Here is a 23,342-nt window from a genome sequence, read left to right on the forward strand (position 1 = left end):
AACCCATGGCTTTCCTTTTCTCCTTGTTTCTTTGGGCATATTTCTTCATAGGATGTATGTAAGCTTTCACCATGTGACTTCACCCTGTTTTGCCGCTGTTTTGTGTTGCACAGAGCATGACTAAAGTATCATCAATGGCCTTTTTTTTTTTTTAGTATTTGGGTTGGGGGAGGGGGTGGTTGTTTTGTTGTCATTACATTTTTCAATAATGCGTTCTCTAAGACAGTACTGTTGAAAAGAGACCACCACAATGCCAACCTGGTCGAGTCTTTTCCCTGCCCTGTGGTTACTGTCACTGTCATGTGTTTGTGTTTATACTTGTGTTTGTGTGTATGTGCCTGTGTGTTTGTGTTGTCTGGGACTCTTTCCGGTGTCAGATCTTCTGTGATTGTTTTGAGTAGATGTGAATAAATAGAGGTGGCTTCCTGTCAGTTTGGTATTATTGATATGATCCAACTGCAAGAAGTTATTGCAACACTATGCATCTTCAAAGGTCCACAGTGGTTGCACCTCTGCTGTTGGCTTTTGGCCTTGGGTCCTTCTACTTTGTAGTGGAGGCATGTTGTGATGTAGGCATGACTTGTCTTAAAGTGTACCAGAAAGTATGGCTTGCTCCCAGAACCACATATCCAGTGTTATCCTTCCTAGACCAGCCATCTCTATCTTCTGTCATGTAGCTAGTCTTTTCTATAATATAAAAAAAAATGAAATTTTTACTTTTAAGATTACTGATGTGGACTCGGGCTAAAGCATATATTACCAATATTGTTATGGACTATGGTGATGGTCATTTGAGTCTGGCCAGCTGGGAGCAACCTTGATTATGGTGTCTCTGTATGTAAGTGAACTGGGCCTATGCATATTGAAGCATGGAATACACAAGTGTGTCTTCTACACATATTCTAATGTAAATGCATGTGTCTAGTTGTGTGGGACTCCAGGTGGTCTTATTGTAAAGCCCAGAAGAAATGGAAAATTCCAGAGAGGTGATGAGGTTTGAGATTTGGTTTTTTTTTTTTTTTCTAAGACATGTCATAACAACACAACGTGCATTGCAGTTGGACTTCCTCAGAAGGGTCACAAATTGGTTTAAATGAAGTTCCTGCTGACAGTAATTGTGTATGATCTTGAGTGATCGTAGAGACCTCTTCCTAGTGGTATGATTCGTCTGGGCATAGCAAGAACTGAACTCCTCGATGGTTCTGACTTGCTTACTCTGTTTAATGAAGTCCCATTAGCTGGCTAGACACAACTGATTATAGTATTTTCAAGTATAAACTATCTCCTCACCAAAGTTATGGTATCTTAATTGCTTGGGGAATGGTACACGACACCTAAGTGGGTAGGGAGTTGGGCTAAACACCCACAGAGTGCGTACACACACACACACACACACACACACACACACACACACACACCTAATCTATTTGTCCATAGCAGATGAAATTCTCCTTCAAGGTATCCATTTCAGTCAAATCACCAGTCATTGGCCATCTTCTCAAACAGTGAGTCAGGCTTAAGGAGGACTGAAGGAGGGATAACCAATTATTCTGCAGCCGTTGCACCTTACATATAAGGGAGGGGAAAACGCTTTCTCCCTAACCTAGTCCTGATTGCCCAGCCTGCCCCAAGTTCAAGCTTGAGATGACCAAAGGAAGAGAGCGAATGGCAGAATCTCCCAGAAGGCCTCGATACAGGCGCTCAGTGTTGGTGAGAGCCCATTCCATATGGACGTGTTCCACAGTCAGAAACACGGACTTCAGTTCTAAGCATTGAAACCAATTGCTCCAGCTGCCTAAGTGAGCCACTGTTCACACATTTGCATATTTATACTTGTGGCCTTGGTGGCTACTCCACAAGAGGACTTTGTGGCCACCCCTTTGATGACCTGACTGAGGAGAGGAGCAGCTTGGGTTTTTGAAGAAACAAAGTTGCTGCTTTCGTTACTGGAGAAGAAAAGAGAAACTTTGGGAACCGAGGCCAATTGCTGTGGTGTGGGCTTTTCATTCATCCTATGGCTCTGGAAAGTACCCATAGTACGTAGGACTCCAAGCTCTACTGTGAGAAACTCAAAAGTAAACAGAGGGATCCCGTTCCTCAGTCTTCCAGTCAACAGTGGTTCCCTAGAGAATGGGTATGTTTTTCTCTTAAGGAGCGCATGTAGACGGAGACTGAGCCCCACCGGAGAACTAGAAAAGGCAATGAGCATAAAGTCTCTGAGAAGGGACCACACAGCCCTGGTGCTGCCAGCTGTCACTAGGAACTTCCAACTAAAGTCAGCAAGGCCATGGTAAAACGAGGATAATTTATATCTTCATCAAAATGAGGGAATGTCTCCTCCTGCCAACATGTCCTTCTTGGGATTCTGCTAATGGATGTGTGGGACGAGAAGCCGCTCTGAGAGAAGCAACCTCTTAGAGCTTACCTTGATTGTCTACATGATACATCTTGAGTTTTATCTCTGATAAGCTCGTGACTTGGACCAAATCGGAGCCAGAGAACCAATTAAAACTGGCCCTTGGGGAGGAGGAGGACTTTTGGCAGCTCAGAGAACAAAACAAACTCGACATTGAATAGTCTCCTAAAAATATCAGAGATACTTGAAAAGAATTAACATATTCCCGGTACGAGGTCAATAGCAAACTTTAAGTCTAGGAGGCATTTTGTATGGAGAGAAAAAAGTTATTATTCCTGCCTAGAATTCTTATCAATTTATATTTCCAAGAAGAGGGGCCTAGCATTTTATTTAAATGTTCTGCACGTGGAGGGTAGATAGATAGCAGTTATGACACCTGAAATACTAAAATCAGGAATGTGTTTCCAGAAAGAGACTCTGAAGCTCATAACTCACACAGGAAACTTCCTATGATGTGGGCCTTGGGGACCAGGGGCCTGTTGCTTCCCACCTTTAGAACCAAATCTAGCCTGTATGGCACAGAGGACTTTGTTATCGTAGACGTATTTCATTTATCTCAGTGTCTGGCTCATTCTTTGGGCTCCTTCACCTTGTCAAGCCTGTCTTTGCCTAATATGTATACTTGCCTCATACTTTCTATAGATGTGATTTTAATCTTTTGACCCTGTCCATGGGGAGCATGAGAGCATTCTGAGATCACAAGAGCTCTGGGGACAATAAGCCAACTACCTCTTGCAGATCGTGATACAACTCAAGGACTGGGGGTGACTCCATGTGTCACTAGCGAAGTGGATCGATAGTGGCCCGTTTCTAGATGTTATACAGAGGCCACGCCTTCACAGGAATTCAAACAGCACCAAAGAAAAAATGGAGAGCAGACCAGTGGAGCCATGTGGGCTTGTTTTCTCTTACTTTTACAATCACCCTGCTTATAGGTATAGACCCAAAAATTAAGGACGCAGTGTATCCTTGATTCAGAGAGGCTATGCCTTTCTACTCTTAGAAACATTGTCAGTCAAGGATTACATACTCTATCTTATAGATTAGGAGAACACACAGAGCCAGGACCCAGTGGTTGGGCCTGATGCACACACCTAAGTGCTTCACTGACATTGCTAGGGAACCTGAGACTTGAGCACCAGGGTCACCTCCACCAGCACCAAGCCTCTCCAGCACACTGACTCAATTAAAAGATGCGTGAAGACCGCAGTAAATTCCCTTGACCTGCATTCTCTAGACTGCCAATCCCTGGACTTCACTGCAGGCCAATTCTTGCTCAGTGCAGATAAAGAGTAGAGGAAATGAAAGGAAGCCTCTCTTAATAAGAGCCTCGTGACCATTGCATGTTACAGTGACACAGTGGGCTGCATTGCCGGGGCATAGATGATGTGACACAGAGCCTGAGGAAGGAAACACAGGACTTGGGGCATGTGTGTGGCCAAGACAACACGTGTCAAGCTTCACCTTTCAGATTCTGTTGTTCAACTCATGATAGGACCCACCCACCTACCTGAAACTCAGGAGCCCTTCCTGCATTCTTATGTGAATTCTTAGCAAAATGGAGACTTTCCCAACTTTTAGGAGTTTATTTTTAAGGTTCCAGAATTGTGTGTTATTTTTTAAATAGATGAACTCATGAATTATTCTGTCATGTATAGTTTTTAAAAAAATCTTATAACTGCTTCTCACAAAAAACCTTCATATATATATCACAGTATTCCAGTCCACTGACCCAGGGTACCTCTGATGAAATGCAATATAGTCCCACATTTTTTAAAATTTAAAATGATTTTTAAAACCCACAAAAATTATTGTGCCATTTAGACATCATCTTACTTAATTCTTTGACAAAAGGCTATTGTTACTGTTAATACACCTCTCATAGAATTGAGTTCTAGGGAGTTTTAAGGACTTGCCCAAAGTTACCACCTGAGTGCTAGAATATGGACCCTACTTTTGATTGCAGAGGAAGTCACATAGGAACTGCCTTTCAGAAAAGAGGGGCCACAATGTATAAAATCTAGAACTCTGCCATCTAAAATGCCTTATTTAATTGACTTGAAAAGGAAATCAATATAAACTGTATAGTCTCATATACACTTTGATCAATACAAACACACAAAATTTTACATTGATTTATATGTAAAAAAAAATCTGTATAATCTCTACTCCTTTCCCCTCATGACTGTGCTAAGTCAGGGGGCTTGTGAGTAATTACCTCTGCCTTTTGCAGCATGTCATTAGTGTGGGTGCTGGACCATCAGAGCAGGCTGATGGTTTTTGACTCAGAAGGCGTCTCGTTGCTGTAGGGGGCTCTGGGACAGAGCAGTGAACCCTTCACACTCTGCTGTTATTTAGTGTTAATAACAGGAATAACACAAGCCCGGTTTCCTGCTATCGGGTCTTGTTACAAGTAATGGTGGATGTTCTCGTAGCCACAGTGCTTTCTGAAATAATGATCTGGGCACAGTTCTCCCAACAGAACAGAAGTTTTCCTGGGCCCTCTCTGTTTTTCTGGAACGGTTTCACCACTAGACAAAGACAACATGCTAATTACTATGCTCCATTTTGTTTTGGGCAGCTAGGGGCTTCCTTAACTTGGCTCTTACCTTAATCGCCAGCTTTCCAGATCAAAGACTATTGTCTATTGCTTCAAGTTACTAAATTCAACATCTGTTAAGCTCAAAGCCTCATTATTATTTCTGCATAAGACAGTCTAGTATTCTGCTTTTGATCTGCAGAACCGTGAGCACGGCTCCCATCTATTGGGTTAGGATCCGTTTATCTCTGCTGCCATCTCAAACTTATGCATGGTCAGTTAATCAATTTCTAGCACATGGAAGTAGGACACTGCATAGTTCCATTCATACGTCCCTGAGGACAAGGTAGCTGCTTTCTCTTTCTTTCTTTCTTTCTTTCTTTCTTTCTTTCTTTTTTCCCTTCCTTTAAGAGAGGATTTTCATTTGTCTTTAAAACAGTGTGACCCCCCAAAAATGCTACTTTTACTTCTTGTTCGCACAACCCACACATTTTTATAAAAAGCAGACTGAAATCATTGAGGTGGCCAGTGGGAGAGCGGTTTCCTTACCACTGTGTGAATAAGGCTCTTCATGGAGTCCTTATCAAAGGTCCGAAGATGTACACTTTCTCTCTGCATTAAATATACTACAGGTGTCCTGTACCATTCCCCATGGAAATATGTAGTATGTCTTTATGTATGTTTCTATATCCATATAGGGGTCCCATTAATACTATGTCATCTAAGGGGAAATGGGTGTTTGTAAAGCTTCATGAGACTGACAGTGTTTCAACACTGGCCGTCAAAATCAGTTTCAAAACGGGGTGCATCCTGAAGAACTGTGCCTCCAGTCAGGTGTCTCTGGGGCAGCTAAGCAACTCCATTAAGCAAACCTAGACCCTAAGGCCAGATCCGCTTTGATGTCCCTGACTTGGAGTGTGCCGACTGGGCTAAATGACGGCATGACTCAACTAGACATGTGAACCAATGAAAATCAAGGTCTAAGGAAAAAAAATCTTTGGGGTAAGCATTAGACTAGTGGGGCCCCTATCAAAACACCAGGATGGTGGTATTGTCGAGGTGTTTTCCTAAGCATGAGCTCATACTTGTGTCTTCTTTGTTTGTTTCTGTTCACGGAGCAGAATATTAATTAACCCTGGGAACCACCTTAAGATCCAAGAAGGTACTTTAGGATTTTTCATCGCAAGTGATGCCAAAGAAGTTAAAAGGTAAGAGTCTGTTTTCCTCTGCCTTCCTATCTGGCCCAGCCACAGACACCTCGATCTACCAAGGCCTGCATGTTTCCGTATGCCCAAGGCTCTAACTCTGGAACTATTGTAGCCTCTCCTTTGAGTGCCATCTCCTTGTCTTTAAGTGAGAATACTAAAATTTTAGAATCAGGAAGCCTAGTTAAGTGCTCCATCATCTTAACAAGGAAGGAAACCAAGGGGTGGAAAGCAGAAGTGACAAGAGAGGTCATTTTGATGTGTGCCTGCTTTGAGTAGGATCCACCGGACGTCTGGACCCTTGTCTAAGGTTATTTTCTCAATATTGCCTGGGTAAATGTCCTTGTATATTCCAAATTTTCTGTCGCAAGTACCAAGTAGAATTTCAGATAGTTTGGATTAATTTCAGATGGAACCATAGACTTTCCCCATTTGTGTTTGCAACTTTCTAAGCAGTGGCTAAAATTGTCAGCCTTAATTGTGAAGCCTCTTTGGGTCCCGCGGCATAAGGCTAGCACCAGCCTCAATGTTTCATGACATTTTTAATAGTCTCTTTATTCTTGCTTAAGTAGCTTAGGGAATCACAGGGCTTTGCATATTGGTATAGACTCTTGTTATATATGATTATATTCTGCCCACTTTGAAACTTTTCAGAAATATACGAGGCAAGAAAGCCAGGCAGGTTACTTGGCTGAACAGTTGTGTTACATGTTTTAAGTAAATCCTGACTATGCGCGTCTGTAATTCTCTGTGGAGGCCTGTTGTCTTCTAGTTAGTTCCCACTCACAGCCAGGCCTGTGCTAGGCACGTGCTTCGTCCTTTGTGATAATCCTCAGAAATAACCTGGAATAGAAGTGAATCTTTAAAAAAAAATGTTCAGAACTTTGGCTTTCCCATCTGTGGAAGGCCAGCACGTCCTTATGAGAGTGCACTGTGCACCACTGCCAATACCCCCTTATGACAACCTGCTGTCACTGCTTTGGATACTAAAGCATTTCTTCATGTTTGTGACCTTACCCTGTCGCCTGTAGCCTCACAAGATTCTTAATGTATTTATTTTTCTTTTTATGTGAATTGGTGTTTTTCCTGCATGTATGCCTGTGTGAGGGTGTTGGATCCCCTACAGCTGGAGTTGCAGACAGTTGTGAGATACCGTGTGGATACTGGGAATGGTACCTTGGTCCAGCCAGTGCTCCTAACTGCTAAGCTGTCTCTCCATCCCTGCAATCTCCCCCTTTGTCTATGAGGGATCTAAAGCATGGCTTGCTTGGCCAGCTTGTGCAAAGCCTCAGAGCTGGTGAGAAGTAACAGCGTGTGTCTGCAAAGTCTTGCTATGCCAGCAGAGAACAACAGTATCTGACCAAACCAGGCTTGTCATTTTTTTTCTTCCTAATCACCTGTAGTAAAGGGGCTATACATGTTTTAAATGATTCCAGGGAAAAGAACACATGGGGTTGAGGAAAAGTTTTACCAAGCTCACCCATAAGTTTATTTCTGAAAATTGGAGGATGACTGGCATTATTAAATTGTGTGAGAATTACACATCTCGGTCTGGTTGCTACATAGAGTAACCTGAGACCAGAGTGCATCAGGACTATCCTAAACAGAAATTCAGATGAGTCAGGAAAATGTGGTCTCTAGGTGAGCCCTACCCCCCCCCCCAGCAAAGGACTCCAGAAAAGTGATGTCCTTGTCCAGATGTGAAACACGGAAGCCCGAAACAGCATCCCAGCTCTAAGCGGGGTAGGGTGGGAGCACAGCTGACCGTACATCATGCGCACCTCTCAGAGAGCAAAGTCAACCTAAGCTCCCATTTGTATAGTTCCGTTTCCTGTTGCACCTCTCACTAATGAATGCCACAGATACCAGGCAGTCCAGGAAATAAATGACCCCCTGTACAAGGCTATGCAACATGTCCCGTTTCCTTGCTTTATGATGCTCACAAATGTGTGCTGACACCATCAGCTACAACTCCACCCTGTGATTTTCCATGGTGTGTGATGTGTCAGAGCAAGTCAGTTAGGGGATTTAAACTAGATGAAGAGTGCAGAAAATTGCAGAAGGGATGCTGGAAATTTGAATGAAACTAAGCAAGGGTTTTTTTTAATTGAAAAAGTAGATTATGATGTTCTCTTATTGGGTTCTCACCCTCTACTGTGGCTTCAAAAAGAAAAAAAAACAACAACCACCACAAAAACATACAAGAGAAATTAGTGGACTCTGGGTCATAGAAACTGTGAGGTACAAAGCTTAGACAAAGAGGAGTGAACACCTCTAATCCCATAAATACGTTACTCTGAGATGAGTATTTTCATGTTTTTTTATTCACTGTCCCTAAATATTTCCCCTTTAAAGAAACTTTGGAGCAGTCTGGAGGCTCTCTTACCCTCTTTAGGAGATATATATATCTTGATTGATTAATAATTTAAAATGATATATTAGCTGACAAGGTAAAAGAAATTGTTTGCTTTTATGTTAAAATTTCAGCTTCTGGTTTCTTCTGAAAACATGAAATAGCTCAAACCCAGAAGCATTCTCAAGTTTAGTCATTCATTCATCAGATATTTACATATTAATTAATGTTTGGGTGGCTCCAGAAACACCTATCTGGTGTCCTGAAGTTCACACTCCATAGAAGAGAGAATTTCAGGTTTTTGGAAAATTCAAAAGGAAAGGAAGGATTTCGGCTGGATGTGAGTGAAGGCTGCTCTGCCGAGGAGAGAGAAGAAGGGAGGAACTGCTTGTGCAAAGAACGGGGTGAGTGGGGGACAATCATAGGTTCCTCGTCTCTAGACAACATGAAACAGCGTGGCCTGGGGAGCAGAGGATAGAAGTGGGGAGACATCAGAGGATGGCTTTGTAGTGGAATAAAACTTATTGACGCTTTGGATAAAGTTGGGGCACGGTGGTCAGGGCTGTGTTCTTCAAGGTCAGTCTCCCTATCTGCACGGAGCAGGAGAGGAGGCAAAATATCCAGAGACTGTCAAATAGTGTAGGGAGATGCTGGCGCCTTGCCGGGGGGGGGGGGGGGGGGGCTAGAGGCATGCGACTCCCATTTGGAGTAATCTGAGAAACTTGTAGTGTGCACCTGGGAGCTACAGACAAGTGAAGGAGGAGTAGGACACAAGGCTGAGGCCTAGACCTGGGGCATCAGCCATGACAGTGATGGTGAGCATGATCCCTCCTGCTGAGATGGGAAAAACTAGAGCAAGATGGAGGCGGTAGGAAATGACGAATTCTATTTGGGTTGTGGTAAACGGAAAATCGGTCCTAAGCACAGCATGGAGTCACCATAAAGGCAGGCCAATCCAAGAGTCTGGAGTTCTGGAGAAAAGAGAGCTGGAGGTATCAATATGGGGCCACATCAGCAGGTGTTCCTGGCTCGGAACAGATGGCCCCGCTAAGTGGGAAACAAGAGCAGAAGTTAACAAAGGAGCCCTATAAACTTGTGGGTAGCAAGGGGCTTGAGATCAGTGAGAGACAGCAGAGCATCTCACAGGCAGCTGCAGAGGGGAGCAGCTTTCAGCATGGAACTGCGGGGACAAGGGCAAGAAGGCTGGCGGGAACTTGGGGAGGAGAGGCCATGGTGTAGAAGTGATGACTTCTCCGTGGGAGCTTTGCCTTCCAGCAGAGAAATGCTTCTGTTGCTCTTCCACAACCCACCAGAGAGCAATCGCATCCTTTCCCACCTCTGACTCTTCCCTTTAGCCAAGCACAGCAGAACAGGGGACAAGGAGACCCTAAGGCCAGCCTAACAGGACGTGGAGAGGGGGAGGGGAGCTTTCTGTTGGTGTGTGAGTTGAGGAAGAAGAGGATGGGAGGGTTTGGTGTTGTTGTTGTTTTGGTTTGGTTTCAGTTTTGTTTTGTTTTGGGTGGGGAGTGTTTTTGCTTTTGCTTTTTAATGAGCAGACAAGCATAGAGAAGGCGCCAGGAATGGAGGAAGGCTCCTGGAATCCACAGTCATGGATTTAAACCGAGACCAGTGGGGTTTTGTTCCCAGGATCACTGAGTTTCCAAGGGCAAATGTGTAGCTGTAACAAAAGGGCGGGCATTGCCAAGAGAACATGATGGAGGCTTCCATGGGCGGGGGTGACAGCTCCCAAAGAGTGGCTGCTTGGCAAAAATCAACTTGAGGTTTAAAGAGTCTGCTTCCTTCATCTGGGAGCAGTCGTCCTCGTATATGCTGTCATGGGCACCTTTAGCCCTTGGCTCATCTCTTATTAGCTGCATCTGTCTGACTGAAGCGGCTCTTTGGCTAAGTGAAAGAAGCCAGGCACAGAGTGACAAACACTGCACAGTATCACTTACGTGCGAAAGCTTTAAACAGTCACATCCATAGAAGCACGGGGTAGAATGGTGGTTGCTAAAAGCTGGGAGTAGGGGCATCTGCAGAGAAGAGGGGTCAAGGGGCACAAGACATTAATTTAAGCAAGAGGATAAATGTGAGAGATCACTGCAGAAGGTCATGACCATAGTCGGTTTAAAATGGACTATTTTTACATTTACTTATTTACTTCTGTTGAATCAATGTGAGAATTTAATCACCTTGAAGGAAGGTGAGAGACAGCTTCTCTCCTTCTACCACATGGGACTCGGGGATCAAACTCAAGTTGTCAGGCTCAGCATCAAATGCTGTTACCTGCTGAGCCATCTCCCTGGCCCATAGGGTGGTTGGTTTCTTTTTTAAACAATGTATTATATTTGTGCAAATTATGCTTAGCAATTTTTCTTCTAGGGTAGGTTTTAAGTGCTCTCACTTCACATATAAAATAACATAAAAATAACAAGTAGTTGAAAGAATATGGGTTGGCTTTCTTGATTTAGCAGTTCTATGACATGCATAGATTTAAAAACATCACGTTTATGTATAACAACTATAGAGTTTTGTCAGTTAAAAATCAAATGTTAAATATAATGAGTTGGGTTTTAGATCACTCGGGCTCGTCTCTTCATCTCTTTAGAGAAATATGTTCAAGACTTTTGGCTCCTGGACTTGAATCCAGACTCTGCCACTTAGCAGTAGGATCGTAAGCAGGGCACTTAATCTCTCTCTCTCTCTCTCTCTCTCTCTCTCTCTCTCTCTCTCTCTCAGTTTCTTTATCTGTAAAACAGAGGTAATAATTAAGCCTCTTTCAAAGGGCTGCTTGAAGATCAAGTATGTTAATGCTTTCTGACTGCTTAGAGCCTGTAGTTGGTACCCTGTATGTGTTAGCTGTTAGAGCAACACTGAGCCTGTAGTTGGTACCCTGTATGTGTTAGCTGTTACTGCTCCTGCATCATTATTGCCCATGAGAATATCTAATGGGGAAGAAGATGGCCGGAGGAACTGCATGTGAACACATCTTCTTGTCCCTCCTGTTTCCTAACCAAAGTACCATGCAGAGCAAACAGCTGCTCTTCCCTGTTTGCAAAGGGAATGGCACCTGATGTTTAAAGAAATGGCAAAGGAGCCCCTTGATTTGAAAGAACATTGGGCTTGATGTAGAAATGCAAATCCTGTGGAAAACATAAACGAACCTAGAATTGTGTTTATTTCTTTGGCCTCCGTCGGGAAATGTCCCTGTTTATTCCTGGCACTCAATCTCATGTTGGGAGTGGTAAAGGCATTAAGCCCGGGATTTCATTAGTTCCTGGGTCCAGAGGGTTGAAAAGTTGTTCCAGTAAATTTTATTACCTCCCCAGTACAGATGCTTCTCTACTTATGATGGGGTTACATCCCAATAAACCATCATAATTTGGAAAGTGCTTATGCCAAAAAAAAAAATGCATGTAACTCACTAAACATCACACCTTAGCCCAGACTGCCTAACGTGTTCAAGCACTTCACACTAGCCCATGACCAGAAACCTCTAACCAAAAGCATGTTTAATATATTTACAAGAAGTTGAGTATCTCCCGTCCCTTACTGACTCCTGTGCTGAAGGCTAATCGCAGAGTGGTTGTATGCCCATGCTTCCGCAGCATCTCAAGTTGGAAGGGCATGACACGCCCAGCCAGGTCCCCGTGTCATTCCTGGGGGTCTCGGTGTCGAGTAGCTCTCAGGTCATCTTAGCTCTTCTCATCCAAAGCATCTTTGGCAGAACCAGTTCCCTCTGGAGTCCCACACTGACACTTAAGTCAGATTATGGAATGCTGTCCTTGTTGACTGCCTCTTCTTGGGGCTCATCCAACCCAACCATTTCTCTCCTCATCCCATTCCAGTGGACAGCTGAGTCTTGCTCCATAGGGAAAACAAAAGTCCATCTCTACTATATATTCTCCGAGCAGGACATAGTGGAGGTCGAGCTAACCAGCTTTGGAATGAAGTGGACTTTGATTCTCAGGGACCACTGCACTCACTGCTTCTATAGCCCCTCCCTCCAGTGACTCCCAACCCTTTTTGGCTAATGAGGAAAGGTGCTTTCCAGTGTGACAAAGGTAGTATTTATGTTTGACTGAGGAGCTTCATCCTTGTACCCCTTTAATACATATTTGACTAGACTGTTGGGATTTCAGAATTGTTTTCAAAGTACACTCCAAAGACTCAGGGATGATTGCTTGTGTGTTCCAAGGGCCAGTACCCAGTGCTGTTCTCAGAATTGACAGTCAGAGACCCAGTGTGTCACACCAGTGGGACCTTACCCCTCTGTTCCTTTGCAAATAAAAGTGTATAAAAAGAAACACCAACTCCAATCACAGAATCCTGGGTTGGAAATGAATGGTTTTACAACAAACATTTCTGTCTGCAAATGTATAAACTTTTCAAAAGATGAAAGGAAATTAGGGCTGGCATGTTTCATTAATTTGGCACCACCTCGGGGGAAGCGCGGTACTCATTTCACTGGGATGGATTATGAGATGTGTCAGTTTTTCCATTCTCTTTCTCCAGGGCATTTTTTTACTGCAAGGCCTGTCATGATGACGTCACAGATCCCAAAAGAATTAAAAAATGCGGCTGCAGGCGGCGTAAGTAGTGTTTCTTCCTCCCTCCCCTCCTGTTCTCCTTCCTCATCCCCCCGGTCCCTTTTTCCTTCTCCTTTTCCTATTAGAGGAACAGCAAACACCAAGTCTTCCCTTGAATATGTTTATGTACTTCACCTGCTTTAAAGGAACATGAAACAAATACCTGCCCTTGCTTTGAGCATAAGATGGAAAAAAAGAAATCAGTCATTACCCAGATGGGAACCTAGTGCCTCCTGCCCACTTCTCTAGAGGAAGACAACCATGGCACACAGAGTTAAGCGTCATGGATGGAACGGAGGGTACCTATAGCTGTGGAAGAGGGGGTGTTTCTTTTATATTGTGATTTCTACTACATAGGAGGCCCCCAAGCATAGAGACTGTAAATAGTCCTAGAAGGGAAGTGAGTCTCAGAACACATTCTCAAAATAAAAGGAGTGGGCTGCCTTTCCATTGGAATTTGTATAAGGTTCAGACTTAGATCGCCCCAAGGACAAAACCAGTGCTGCCAATGAGGCCATCAGCCACTAGTGTCCTAAGGGCTGTCCCCAAGCACATTGCTTTATGGGGTGAACTGGACTGGGCTCAGAAGCTTCCAGCACACTCTGTTTCAGTTGTCTTCTACCACAGGCAGCTCTCCTAGGGGCCCTCGGGGGTGACTTAGGAGCACTGGCTTATGACCTCCACAGACACCATGCTGTAAAGTGGTCTTTGCTTTGGGAAGGCCCAACCTTTTGCAGCAATTAAGACCACACAGTTCAATAGAAATTGTTCTGCACCCTAGAGAAAAATGAACACAATGATACCCTCACTGCAGTGGTGACTTGATGGATGCGTTGGTCCTCACCATACCCTATATAATCAGCAGGTGCATATTTAGTCTAGTCAAAGAAACAATGACTCTTCCATGTTTAGCAAGAGGATGAAATTGATGATAGCTGTGTAGCCAACATTCATAGATTCAAGTCCTTTCAGGCCTTTCTTGGTGCTGTGTTCTCAGTGGCCTTGATATTTCTTATAGGGAGAAGGATAACCTTGGGTTAAATGAGTGGCAGAGAGTTACGAATGATCACCCCCATAAAACACAGTTTTACAAGCATAGACTAGTCAAAGTGGAGTATGCCACAGGAAGGTCTTGTCACTGTGCTGCTTGAGGGGGACCAGGAAGATGTAAAGACGGTTCTGCCTGAACATTGATTGATAAACTGGTCTGTTGGTAAATACCAATGGGTGGCCCTTGGTCTAGAGAAGTTTCTGCCAAAGCTCCCTAGACTCCCTTTCACACACCATCTGAGGCCAGCTTGTTCATATACATGGTTGGCTTCCCCAAACTGTGTTACTATACCCAGAAGAATTTCCTGATTCTTTCTACCCACAAGCAAGATCATCTGAATGAGTTTAAGGTGAAGAAGAAAGGTTACCACCTGGTTAACCCCCAGGCTCCAGGCCTCACCCACCTTTTCACCATGTGCCTGGGAACTTAGGAACACGACAGGCACCTTCAGAGTAGCTTCCATCAGAAGGCGTAGATCATACTGAGAGTAGACATAGACAAGAGAGGGCTGCAGAGCCAGAGGGCGATGAAACTCTCCTAGCGGTGACGGGGGCGCAATGGGCAGGAGAATATTGAGGTCAGTAGTCCATGCAAGGGTGTTTGTATAAGCAAACTCATCCTTCGGGAGCCTTAGGGAAGTGGCAAGACTGTGGACTGCTAACTGAGCAGCCCTTCATGTGCTCTTGAGGAACGTCTTTATGCACAGTCTCTTCTTGGTGCCAGTGATGGAATGGTGAATGGGATCCCTTCCAAACCTTCCGTCTAACAAATGGAGACAAACCCATATCCTGTTATGAGATATATAAATTCACAGTGGTCCACATGCTAAGAAGAGGGAAAGGACTATCTGAGGGTGTGAGGGCTCTTATTTGATGGCTACTGCTTTATAGCTTGGCAGGTCCATTGGGAGGCGAGAGTGGAGGTATGGGGAAGAGCAAGGGAATCAACTCAAAATCAGGAAGCCATGTGTACTGTTTAGAGTATGGACGGGGTCTGTGGCATGCGGGAGAGAGAGGGGTACAAAGTGAGATCACACAAGAGTCAGAGATGGTGCCAGGCAGCTGGGCTTTCTCCAAGGCCTAGAAACTACCAGGTGATTTCAAGAAAGTAGATGGCATCATCTGGTCTCAGTTTAACAGATCTCCTTTGTGTCTTGATGAGGAAACCACTCTGGAAGAGAGAAGGGAAGAGGAAAAACAAGGAGATAACTTCTCTGATTCACTTTCTCTGTAATTAGAAAGTCCTTCATAGGACACCATAGTATATTATGGCATACCCCTCTTAAAAGATTTAAAGGACTTTTAAAGTCAAAATAAGGATTTGGCTTCCAGTATATTTTCTTTTTCATCTTTATTCCAGGCAGGCAAACGACAGTGAACTTTTAGCTCCATTTTGTTGTGAAAAGCACGCTCATATTTACAATATCTTTATTCCCTTAATTTCTCTGACAGTAGGTTAAGCTAATAAAATGTATGATCTCCCATCATGCACCACACAATTGCTGCAAAAGGATTGCCTCCGCCAAGCTACCTTTAAGGGTGACAAGGCCATGAGCTGTGTGGTTAATATTTGATAATAATCAGAATTGTCCAAATGTTGTTATTCCCAATTAAAAGGCCATAGTCTGGAGGGCAGGATGCAGATGTGCATGGGTGGATTAGAATAGAATAAATAATCGAATATAAACCTCCTCATGAAGGTCAAGCATTGAAGAAATCGGAGAAGATATGGTAAGCCACAAAGAAACTTTCCTGAGAAATAGTTAGCATTGTTAATGGTGTATGGAGGGGTGCAAAGCCACTGGCCAGGCACTTCTTGGTCTTCAAATTTGGAAAGGGCAATTGGCCCACCCAGTTATTCATCCAAACCTGTGAGTGTAACAGTTAATAATTCGCCATGGGATGAGGAAAACACATGAGAACAAAACTAATGACAGTCTCCAGACTCTGTATATATTCCTTGACCCTCCTGTCCCTTCCCAGCCTCTCCCTAGCCTCTTCATTGCTTTCCATGTGGTAACCCTCAACGTTTCGTGTCCTCTATCAGAGGAGTATGGAGTACGGACATTCCATTTGTGGAGACCCCGTGATGGTGGTGGTGGTGGTGGTGGTGCTGGTGGTGGTGGTGGTGGTGGTGGTGGAGGTGGTATAGTTTAACTTCTGCATTTCTTTCCATGTCTTCATAGCTCTCCACCCATCCAGGAAGCAAGTCCAATCCAGATGTCTAGCCAAGCAGCATGCTCTCAGATGCTACCGTTTACCCCTTCTCTTTTTCTGTGTCACAAACCTGGTCTAATGATTTATACCTTCCCTCCCTGCTTCTGAAAAGTTGCCAAGGGTAGACTCCTAAGGGACAAGTCATGTCTAGATTGATGTGTGTGAAGGAATTTCCTTTAATTTCTAATCATTGACATATCTTTGATTTATTTTGTTTCCTCTTTGCTGCCTTGGAATACGGCCCCTACTCTATTTAAACTGCACCCTGGTAGTGATCTATTGTGAGTAAAATGGGTTCCCAGTAGCCCTGAGTCTAGTTCTCCTGGTCTTTCGCTAGATGAGATACCTTTTATTTTCTGTACAATTTTAGTTTCATTTTCCTTTTGGTATTCGTGTTGCATGTAGCAGTTACATCATGCCCCAACTCGCTCATGCCCCTCCACAGTCCTTGTACAGTAGCCAGGAGCTGGAGAATGCCCAGAGGCCGCTCTCCGTGCTCCCACCCATCCTCCAGCCTTCAGCGAGCTCTGGGCGCGGTCTTATTTTTCTACTCGGAAATAAGACCCTGACAACAGTGTGTTTCTCTTGAAGGCCTTTGCTCAGGACTTTTAAGGAACACTGATGAGGCTGAGTAATCCCCACTCTAGCTTGAGATGCTTTGTCCATTGGGGGTCATAGTCATGCTTGTCTTTAATAAACTATACTTGTTTTCCTCTGCTGTGGAGCTCGAATTCCTCCTCTCTTGAAGGAAACACATAGGCTACATATATATTCCCGAGTTTGTGATATATATGATATGCACCAGTAGTTTATATGTAAAAATGTGTATTTTTATATATAATCATAGAGATATTCCATAGAGAGAGGAATTCATTGATCACATTATATATGCCTCTCTGTACAAGAAGGTGCTTGTTGGAGATTTAATTGACTACTCCTTTGGGACTGTAAGTATCTGCCTTCCTGGAGACAAGTGGTAATTATTTCCTAGAGTCTATGAAGTTTCCTTGCATTCAAATACAACTCCTTCTCTCAATACCCAGTGGTCCCTCCAAAGTTCCTCTGTGATTGTTGGGCATCCTAGAGGATCCATGTGCTTATTTCAGGGAAAAAAAACCAACCTTTTCATTAATTCAAGGAGAATACTATTTTTGATGAATGAGCCATGTAGGAATCTAAACAAACATCTCTAACTTACTCAAGGCATAGGGTCCTCATCATCCAATCAGATGTAGGTTTTAAGGTCAGTATTTCTGTGACCTACAGCCATAGACCTCTTCTGGTACCAGCCATCAGCTTTGGGTCTTGGCTTACAGACGTAAGACTCTGTGGAAACATAAAAGAGACCCACTTCACTGGCTCTGGAGTACGGAGATATTTCAGCACCCAGGCCTCTCGTATCCCTTTGCAAAAGAAGAAGCAAGTTGAACATCTGAGTTCTGGTAGCCTTCATTGTTCAGAAAACCTATAACGTTCTGGGTCATGCCAAAGCAAATTAATGACCTTCTTCAATACAATGCACAGTTCTACTCAAATTGGCTCTGCGGCAAGTACGTGGACGCACCACTTATACACCCCTGAACTTTCATGCTCTAGTACCCTGAGAACCAGAAGGCTACCCAGTGCCAACCAACACACAGCTCCAGTGGCAAACTCTCCCACTTTTCTCAACTAGAGTGGGTGCCATGAGCCAGGTCAACTAGTGGGGTATGTGCTCCACGGGGCTGACTCTGGGCCCTTGTCCTTATTGTGGGAAGCCATGTGTAAGACTTTCTTCTTCTCCAGAAGGTAACGGGAGAAACCATGTTAAGTGAAGACATCGTTTCTTATTTATAGAATTCGAAAGGACCTCTGATTCCTAGAGCTACATCTAACTATGTATCTCAAACAAAGGCCTCAGTGGGTTTTCCTTCTGTAGAGGGTTTGTTTATAATTTTGGTTGCTGCTGAGTCCCTGAGAAGAATAGCTTTAACGTTTGTCCTGAGAACCCATTCTTGTCTTCCTGGAAGTGATTTGAAAAGTGAGGATGTGATCTGAGAAGTGCCTTAACTTTACTGGCATTTATTCCACACCTGTCTCCTCTTTCATTTGCTTCCCTGGAGACCTAAATTATTTTCCCTCTAGCAGCTGGAACCCTCCACCTGGCCTCTTGGGCAAGGCTCCTTTTCCTCTCACTTCCAATCCACCCCCCCAAATTAAGATTCTGCAATCGCAACTTGGCTGGCCATTTGGTTGCTGGTGCCGGAGGCAGATGGCACAGCAGACAGCATGGGCTGTGGCCCCTCCTTCCATCCCAGACTTGGCTCAGAAGGGGCCAGCCAGCAGAGGACCTGAGGCCTGACACCTGACTCTATCAGTGTGTCCCAAGGAAAAGGCAGTGACCATGCTACACCTGCAGGTTTTACTTTCTCACCATCACGACCTTTGAAAACAGAGGAAAAGTTGTGCAAGTGTGTGTCTAAGAAAGCTCTCATTTTAAATGTTCAAGAGTAAGCAGATAACTTTGGTGATGTCCATTCAGGACATACTTCCATTTTGCCTCTAAAGATACGACTAGGAAGTCATAATGGAGATATTGGATGAATATTCATTTTATTGTGGTGAAGAAAAGCACATAAAGGCTTTCTTCTCGAGTGATGAAACTGCTCAAACATAGGTTTTTGTTGTTGTTGTTGTTTAGAGGAAAGTGAGACCCAAGATCAGATTCTTGGCGACATGACCTCTTCAAGTCCAAGAACAAGAACATTTTGTGGGCCAGAGAGAAAATGAAGTCCTAGGAGGCATATATTTCTTCTTTCCCAGAGTTAAGTTGGCCTATGGGGGAAATTTATAGGGCATGAAGTTCCAAGGACCCTAAGACAGAGTGGCAAGTAGTCACACCATTTGTACTTTCAGTGATACACTCACCTAGTCACTCAGGAAGACGCAGTAGAGCTGCTGTGTGGAGACCCCATCAGCTGGTGCAATTTACCATCATTGAATGCCCCAGAATCCGCCCCCAGGACTTTTCATCCTTCTGTCCTCACTCCCCCTAAACATCCACAGATTGGAGCAGCCTTTGAAAGAGCACCACAGGTGGTTTATTTCTTAAAGGTAGAAAGGCCCTTATCTCCTTTTCAGAGAGATGACCCAGCAAGGTCGGCCTCAATCCATTAAGGAGATGCTCTCCCGCAGCGATCCACTAGATGTCCTCATAGACCTACTTTGCTTTGCCTTCACAATCTACAAAACCCTCTCTCCTTGATTAGGAAGAGAGATGGCTGCCTACCAAGAAAGGAACTCAGCAAACACCAGCAGCAGAGAGGGGATCTTTTTTTTATGACTGAAAGGAGATAGAAACATGTTTTAAATAGATACTGAAATGTTAGAAATGTGTTTTATTTTGTTTTATTCTTCTTAGATATGTTTTTTATTTTTATTTTTTAAATAAATTTTTTATCAATTTTTACATATACATTTATATTATTACACATATATACAATAAGCTACCTACAGCAAGAAGAACCACAAAGCAATCAGGAATTATATATATGTTACATTCATAGTGTTTTGGCTATTTGTATTTGGCAGCCTTGAGGAAAACATCTTTCCTATCTTAGTGAGTCTAAAAATCTGAATTTAAATCAATATCTATCATCTCTTGTCATTATCAACTTAAAACATCTATCTAGACCTAAAATCATCTTAACCACTAAACAGCTAAGCTTAATTGTAAAGGGAGTAAACTATATGGTCTTCAACCCTACCAGAGACTTGAGAAGGAATAAAATTAATTACCTGAGCATACAGGGAGTGCAGGTTAGCAGCTTCCCAAATGAGAAGATGACAGAGATGGTTTGCTGCCCCAACAGTTACCCAAAACCCTCTATAACGTTGGAGCATCATCTTTAGCCTTCTGGCAGACATATTTGTGAGACAGCTTCAAAGAAAGGTTCCAATCCCCATTGGTCCAGCATTTCAGACTAGAAATGTGTTTTAAATAGGTACAGAAATGTTCCAAGAAGGTTGTGAAACTCAACCTTAGGGCTTTTAAGTACCTTTCTGATACATGAAATGTATTGGCTGCAGAAAAAGAAAACAGTCACCAAGATGGTTCTAGGACTATGTAATTCACTGGAATCAAAGTGAAGGGTTAGGAAGCTGTGGAGCTGATGACGGTGGTGGAGAAGTAGCACCCAGGTTAGGAAGTCTGTGGCATGATGCCTATGTGACTTTATTTTATAACCCAAGAGTAGGACGCCCACATTTTCTGGAACACCTACAAGAGAGGCAAATCTCAGGTCTTTATTGATGACTTTGACCGTGAGTAATATATGGCCCAGAGGAAAAACTCTTAACTATGCATACATCCCTCAAGCCTGACTGATCGCTCCATTAGATGGAAGGTCAGAAACATTCTTCCCTTCTTAGAAAATGGACCCAAAAGTATAAAGATGACAACACACCTGACTGGTGTGGTGGGGAAGTGGGAAAACTTTTTTTTCCAAGACAGGGATTCTCTGTGTAGCCTTGGCTGGCCTGGACTCCCTTTGTAGACCAGGCTGGCCTCAAACTCACAGAGATCCACCTGCCTCTGCCTCCCTAAGTGCTGGGATTACAGCTGTGCGTCACCGTGCCGGCTGTGGGTGCACTCTTAACTGGACATCTTTTTTCTAGACATTGTGGTTCATGAAGGTTTTGTCAATATGTGGGGCTCAGTCATTTTTATTTGTTTATGTCTTGTCTCCGAGCCTCATGTTGATCATTCTTGCTGGTGTGTGTGTGTGTGTCTGCGTGTGTGTGTGTGTGTGTGTGTGTGTGTGTGTGTGTGTGTGTGTGTGTTGCCCTCTGTCTTTTGAGACTTCTCTTTTGCATTTGGTGTGAGTACAAAATGACTGGCAAGGAGTGACGAGTAATAGCATGTTTTCTGTTTTATGCATATGCTGCTTTGGAATGTGACTGCTTATAATTAACAGTTAATCTTCTTATAGCAAATGGGTTTCTGCTGCCTCGGTTACCAGTTGCAGCCTGTTACTGCATGCTAACAATATGAAATCTTACAGCAGTGCATGGTCTCCAGAACAGCCGACCGTGACAGTTGCAAACAGTCCCTGAGAGCCACTCTTTTCATGTTATGCTCCTTCCAGAACCCTTCGGAAGTGGGAGGTGTCCATCGTCCACTGTGATGGGTTGACCTCTGTGGGAAAAAAAGGATTCCAAAGTTACCTATCACATATATATATATATATATATATATATATATATATATATATATATGAACTTTCTTTCCTCATAAATGTGTCACATTCTATTACCATGCATGAACCCGAAATGGCAGTATGAAAATGAAAACCAGGGACTGTTGCTAATGAGAAACATAGCATTTCTGAGTTTGATGGGATTCTCTGCTACAGCATTTGATTTAAAAAAGTAAAAAAAAAAAAAAAAGCAACTTTCAAAATAATTTATCTACAGTGAAACAAACAAACAAAACAAAGCAAAATCATCCCCATCCTTCTCTTTTTGCAAGTAACAAATCAATATGTCCATTTAAAGCATTAAGAAAAATAATGCAAGGGATGGGTTTTCCAAGTTGTATACCAGATCCAGAATATGATTCAGCTAAATTTTATTTTCATCTCTTCCATTGAAGACTTTCTTTTCTCCCATTTTTGACTTCAGCCACTGCAGTAGTTTGGGGAGGCCCGGGCGTTGGCAGTGTGGCTTGTGAGGTTCCTTCCTCTGACTCAAATGCTATAGCAGATTTTTTATTTATGTTTTAATTTTTTTGGGTAAAAAGCTAAGCTCAAAAGAATGACATACTGCAAGCTGAACAGGGCTGGGGTTGCATGTTAATCCAAACAGCAGCCTTAGTTAGGATGCTGAAGGACCATGCCGCTGGGAATGTGGGCTGTTCACAGGAAGGGAGATGCCGCTGGGGTCTCTCACTCATCTCCCCCCAGTGCCTGCTCTTCACGGTCGTAATGGTCCCCTTGCTGGACAACCCCACTGTGTGGCAAGTCATGGTGGTCTTAGAACAGGGCTTGACCCATGTGAGAGATTGAAACCGTTTCCTGGTGACTGTAACATTCAAAGAGGGCCAAACCACAAGCTATAATTTAAAGTAAGAGGGCAACCATTCTCTGCAAAGGAAAAGAGAGAGGGATAATGTGAAGGGAGGGATGGGTGTGGAGGTAACATTTCCCTGGTCCAAGTTCAGCGGCTGGCTGCGAGGCCTGGGAGATACGTGGGTTCTTCCCCTACCCTGTGGGAGGAGCGGGCCAGGTCCTGCTAAGTGAGAAGCCAACATGTTTGCCTGTCGTAGCATCAAAATGAAGTGCAACAGCTTCTCTTGTACCGAAACATAAATTGACCACTAAGGGGAACAATGGGGACATTAACACGCCTTGCGTATCGGCGTTTGAGGTGGATCCCAGGTCGGCACCGGACCTTCACGCTGTGCTAGAACCACTGAGGGTTCCTGGAAACGCCAGCAAGATATTTCACTTGGCAAATATTTCATGCCTTTTTGTTTGTAATCTATCCTGGCCAATATTTTTTTTTTGAAATAAGGAGAAAAGTATGATTACACCAACTAATTGCCTTCTGATTGTCTTGTGGGCTGGGAGAGAAATGTAGCTCTCATAGCTGATGCACCCACGAGCAGCTAAAAGCATTCCAAGAGACCAACATCTCATATTGCTTTGGGTGATTTTTTTTTCCTTTGTGAACTTCCTTTAATGTCATATATGCAGCATTAGCCTTGAGTAGCGGCATTTCTTATATGGACAGATTTGGATATTTGTTCTGTCAAGAGTAAATTTAAATTTCTGTAGCTATCATGTAAACTCACTCCCGGGAAGTTCAGCAAAAGCACCCTCAGATCTGATATTAACACGTAATCGTTTCACATTTAATTTGATGGGAGCTTGTCCCAGGCGCTGCCTAATGCCCAGAAATGGATGGAAATGAGAAAACCTTCTTCATATTAGAT

The 23,342-nt window shown here is 43.6% G+C and overlaps 1 protein-coding gene across 18 annotated transcripts in view; it reads left to right on the plus strand.

Annotated features, from left to right (window-relative positions):
- The window catches only part of KCNMA1 (potassium calcium-activated channel subfamily M alpha 1), a 700,634-nt gene that overhangs the window by 547,315 nt on the left and 129,977 nt on the right, over positions 1-23,342 (plus strand). For 15 of the 18 annotated variants that reach the window (XM_084794295.1, XM_084794301.1, XM_084794303.1 and 12 more), the window contains 2 exons: positions 6,077-6,163; positions 13,029-13,105. In XM_084794295.1, coding sequence (XP_084650421.1) covers positions 6,077-6,163; positions 13,029-13,105 — 164 coding nt within the window. Of the gene's footprint in view, positions 1-6,076; positions 6,164-13,028; positions 13,115-16,338; positions 17,337-23,342 lie in introns of those variants that run through there. The other 3 variants (XR_014781481.1, XM_084794299.1, XM_084794298.1) reach the window with 2 other exon arrangements.

Source organism: Acomys minous, assembly GCF_964271855.1.
Source record: "Acomys minous genome assembly, chromosome: 9".
NCBI classification, from domain to species: domain Eukaryota; kingdom Metazoa; phylum Chordata; class Mammalia; order Rodentia; family Muridae; genus Acomys; species Acomys minous.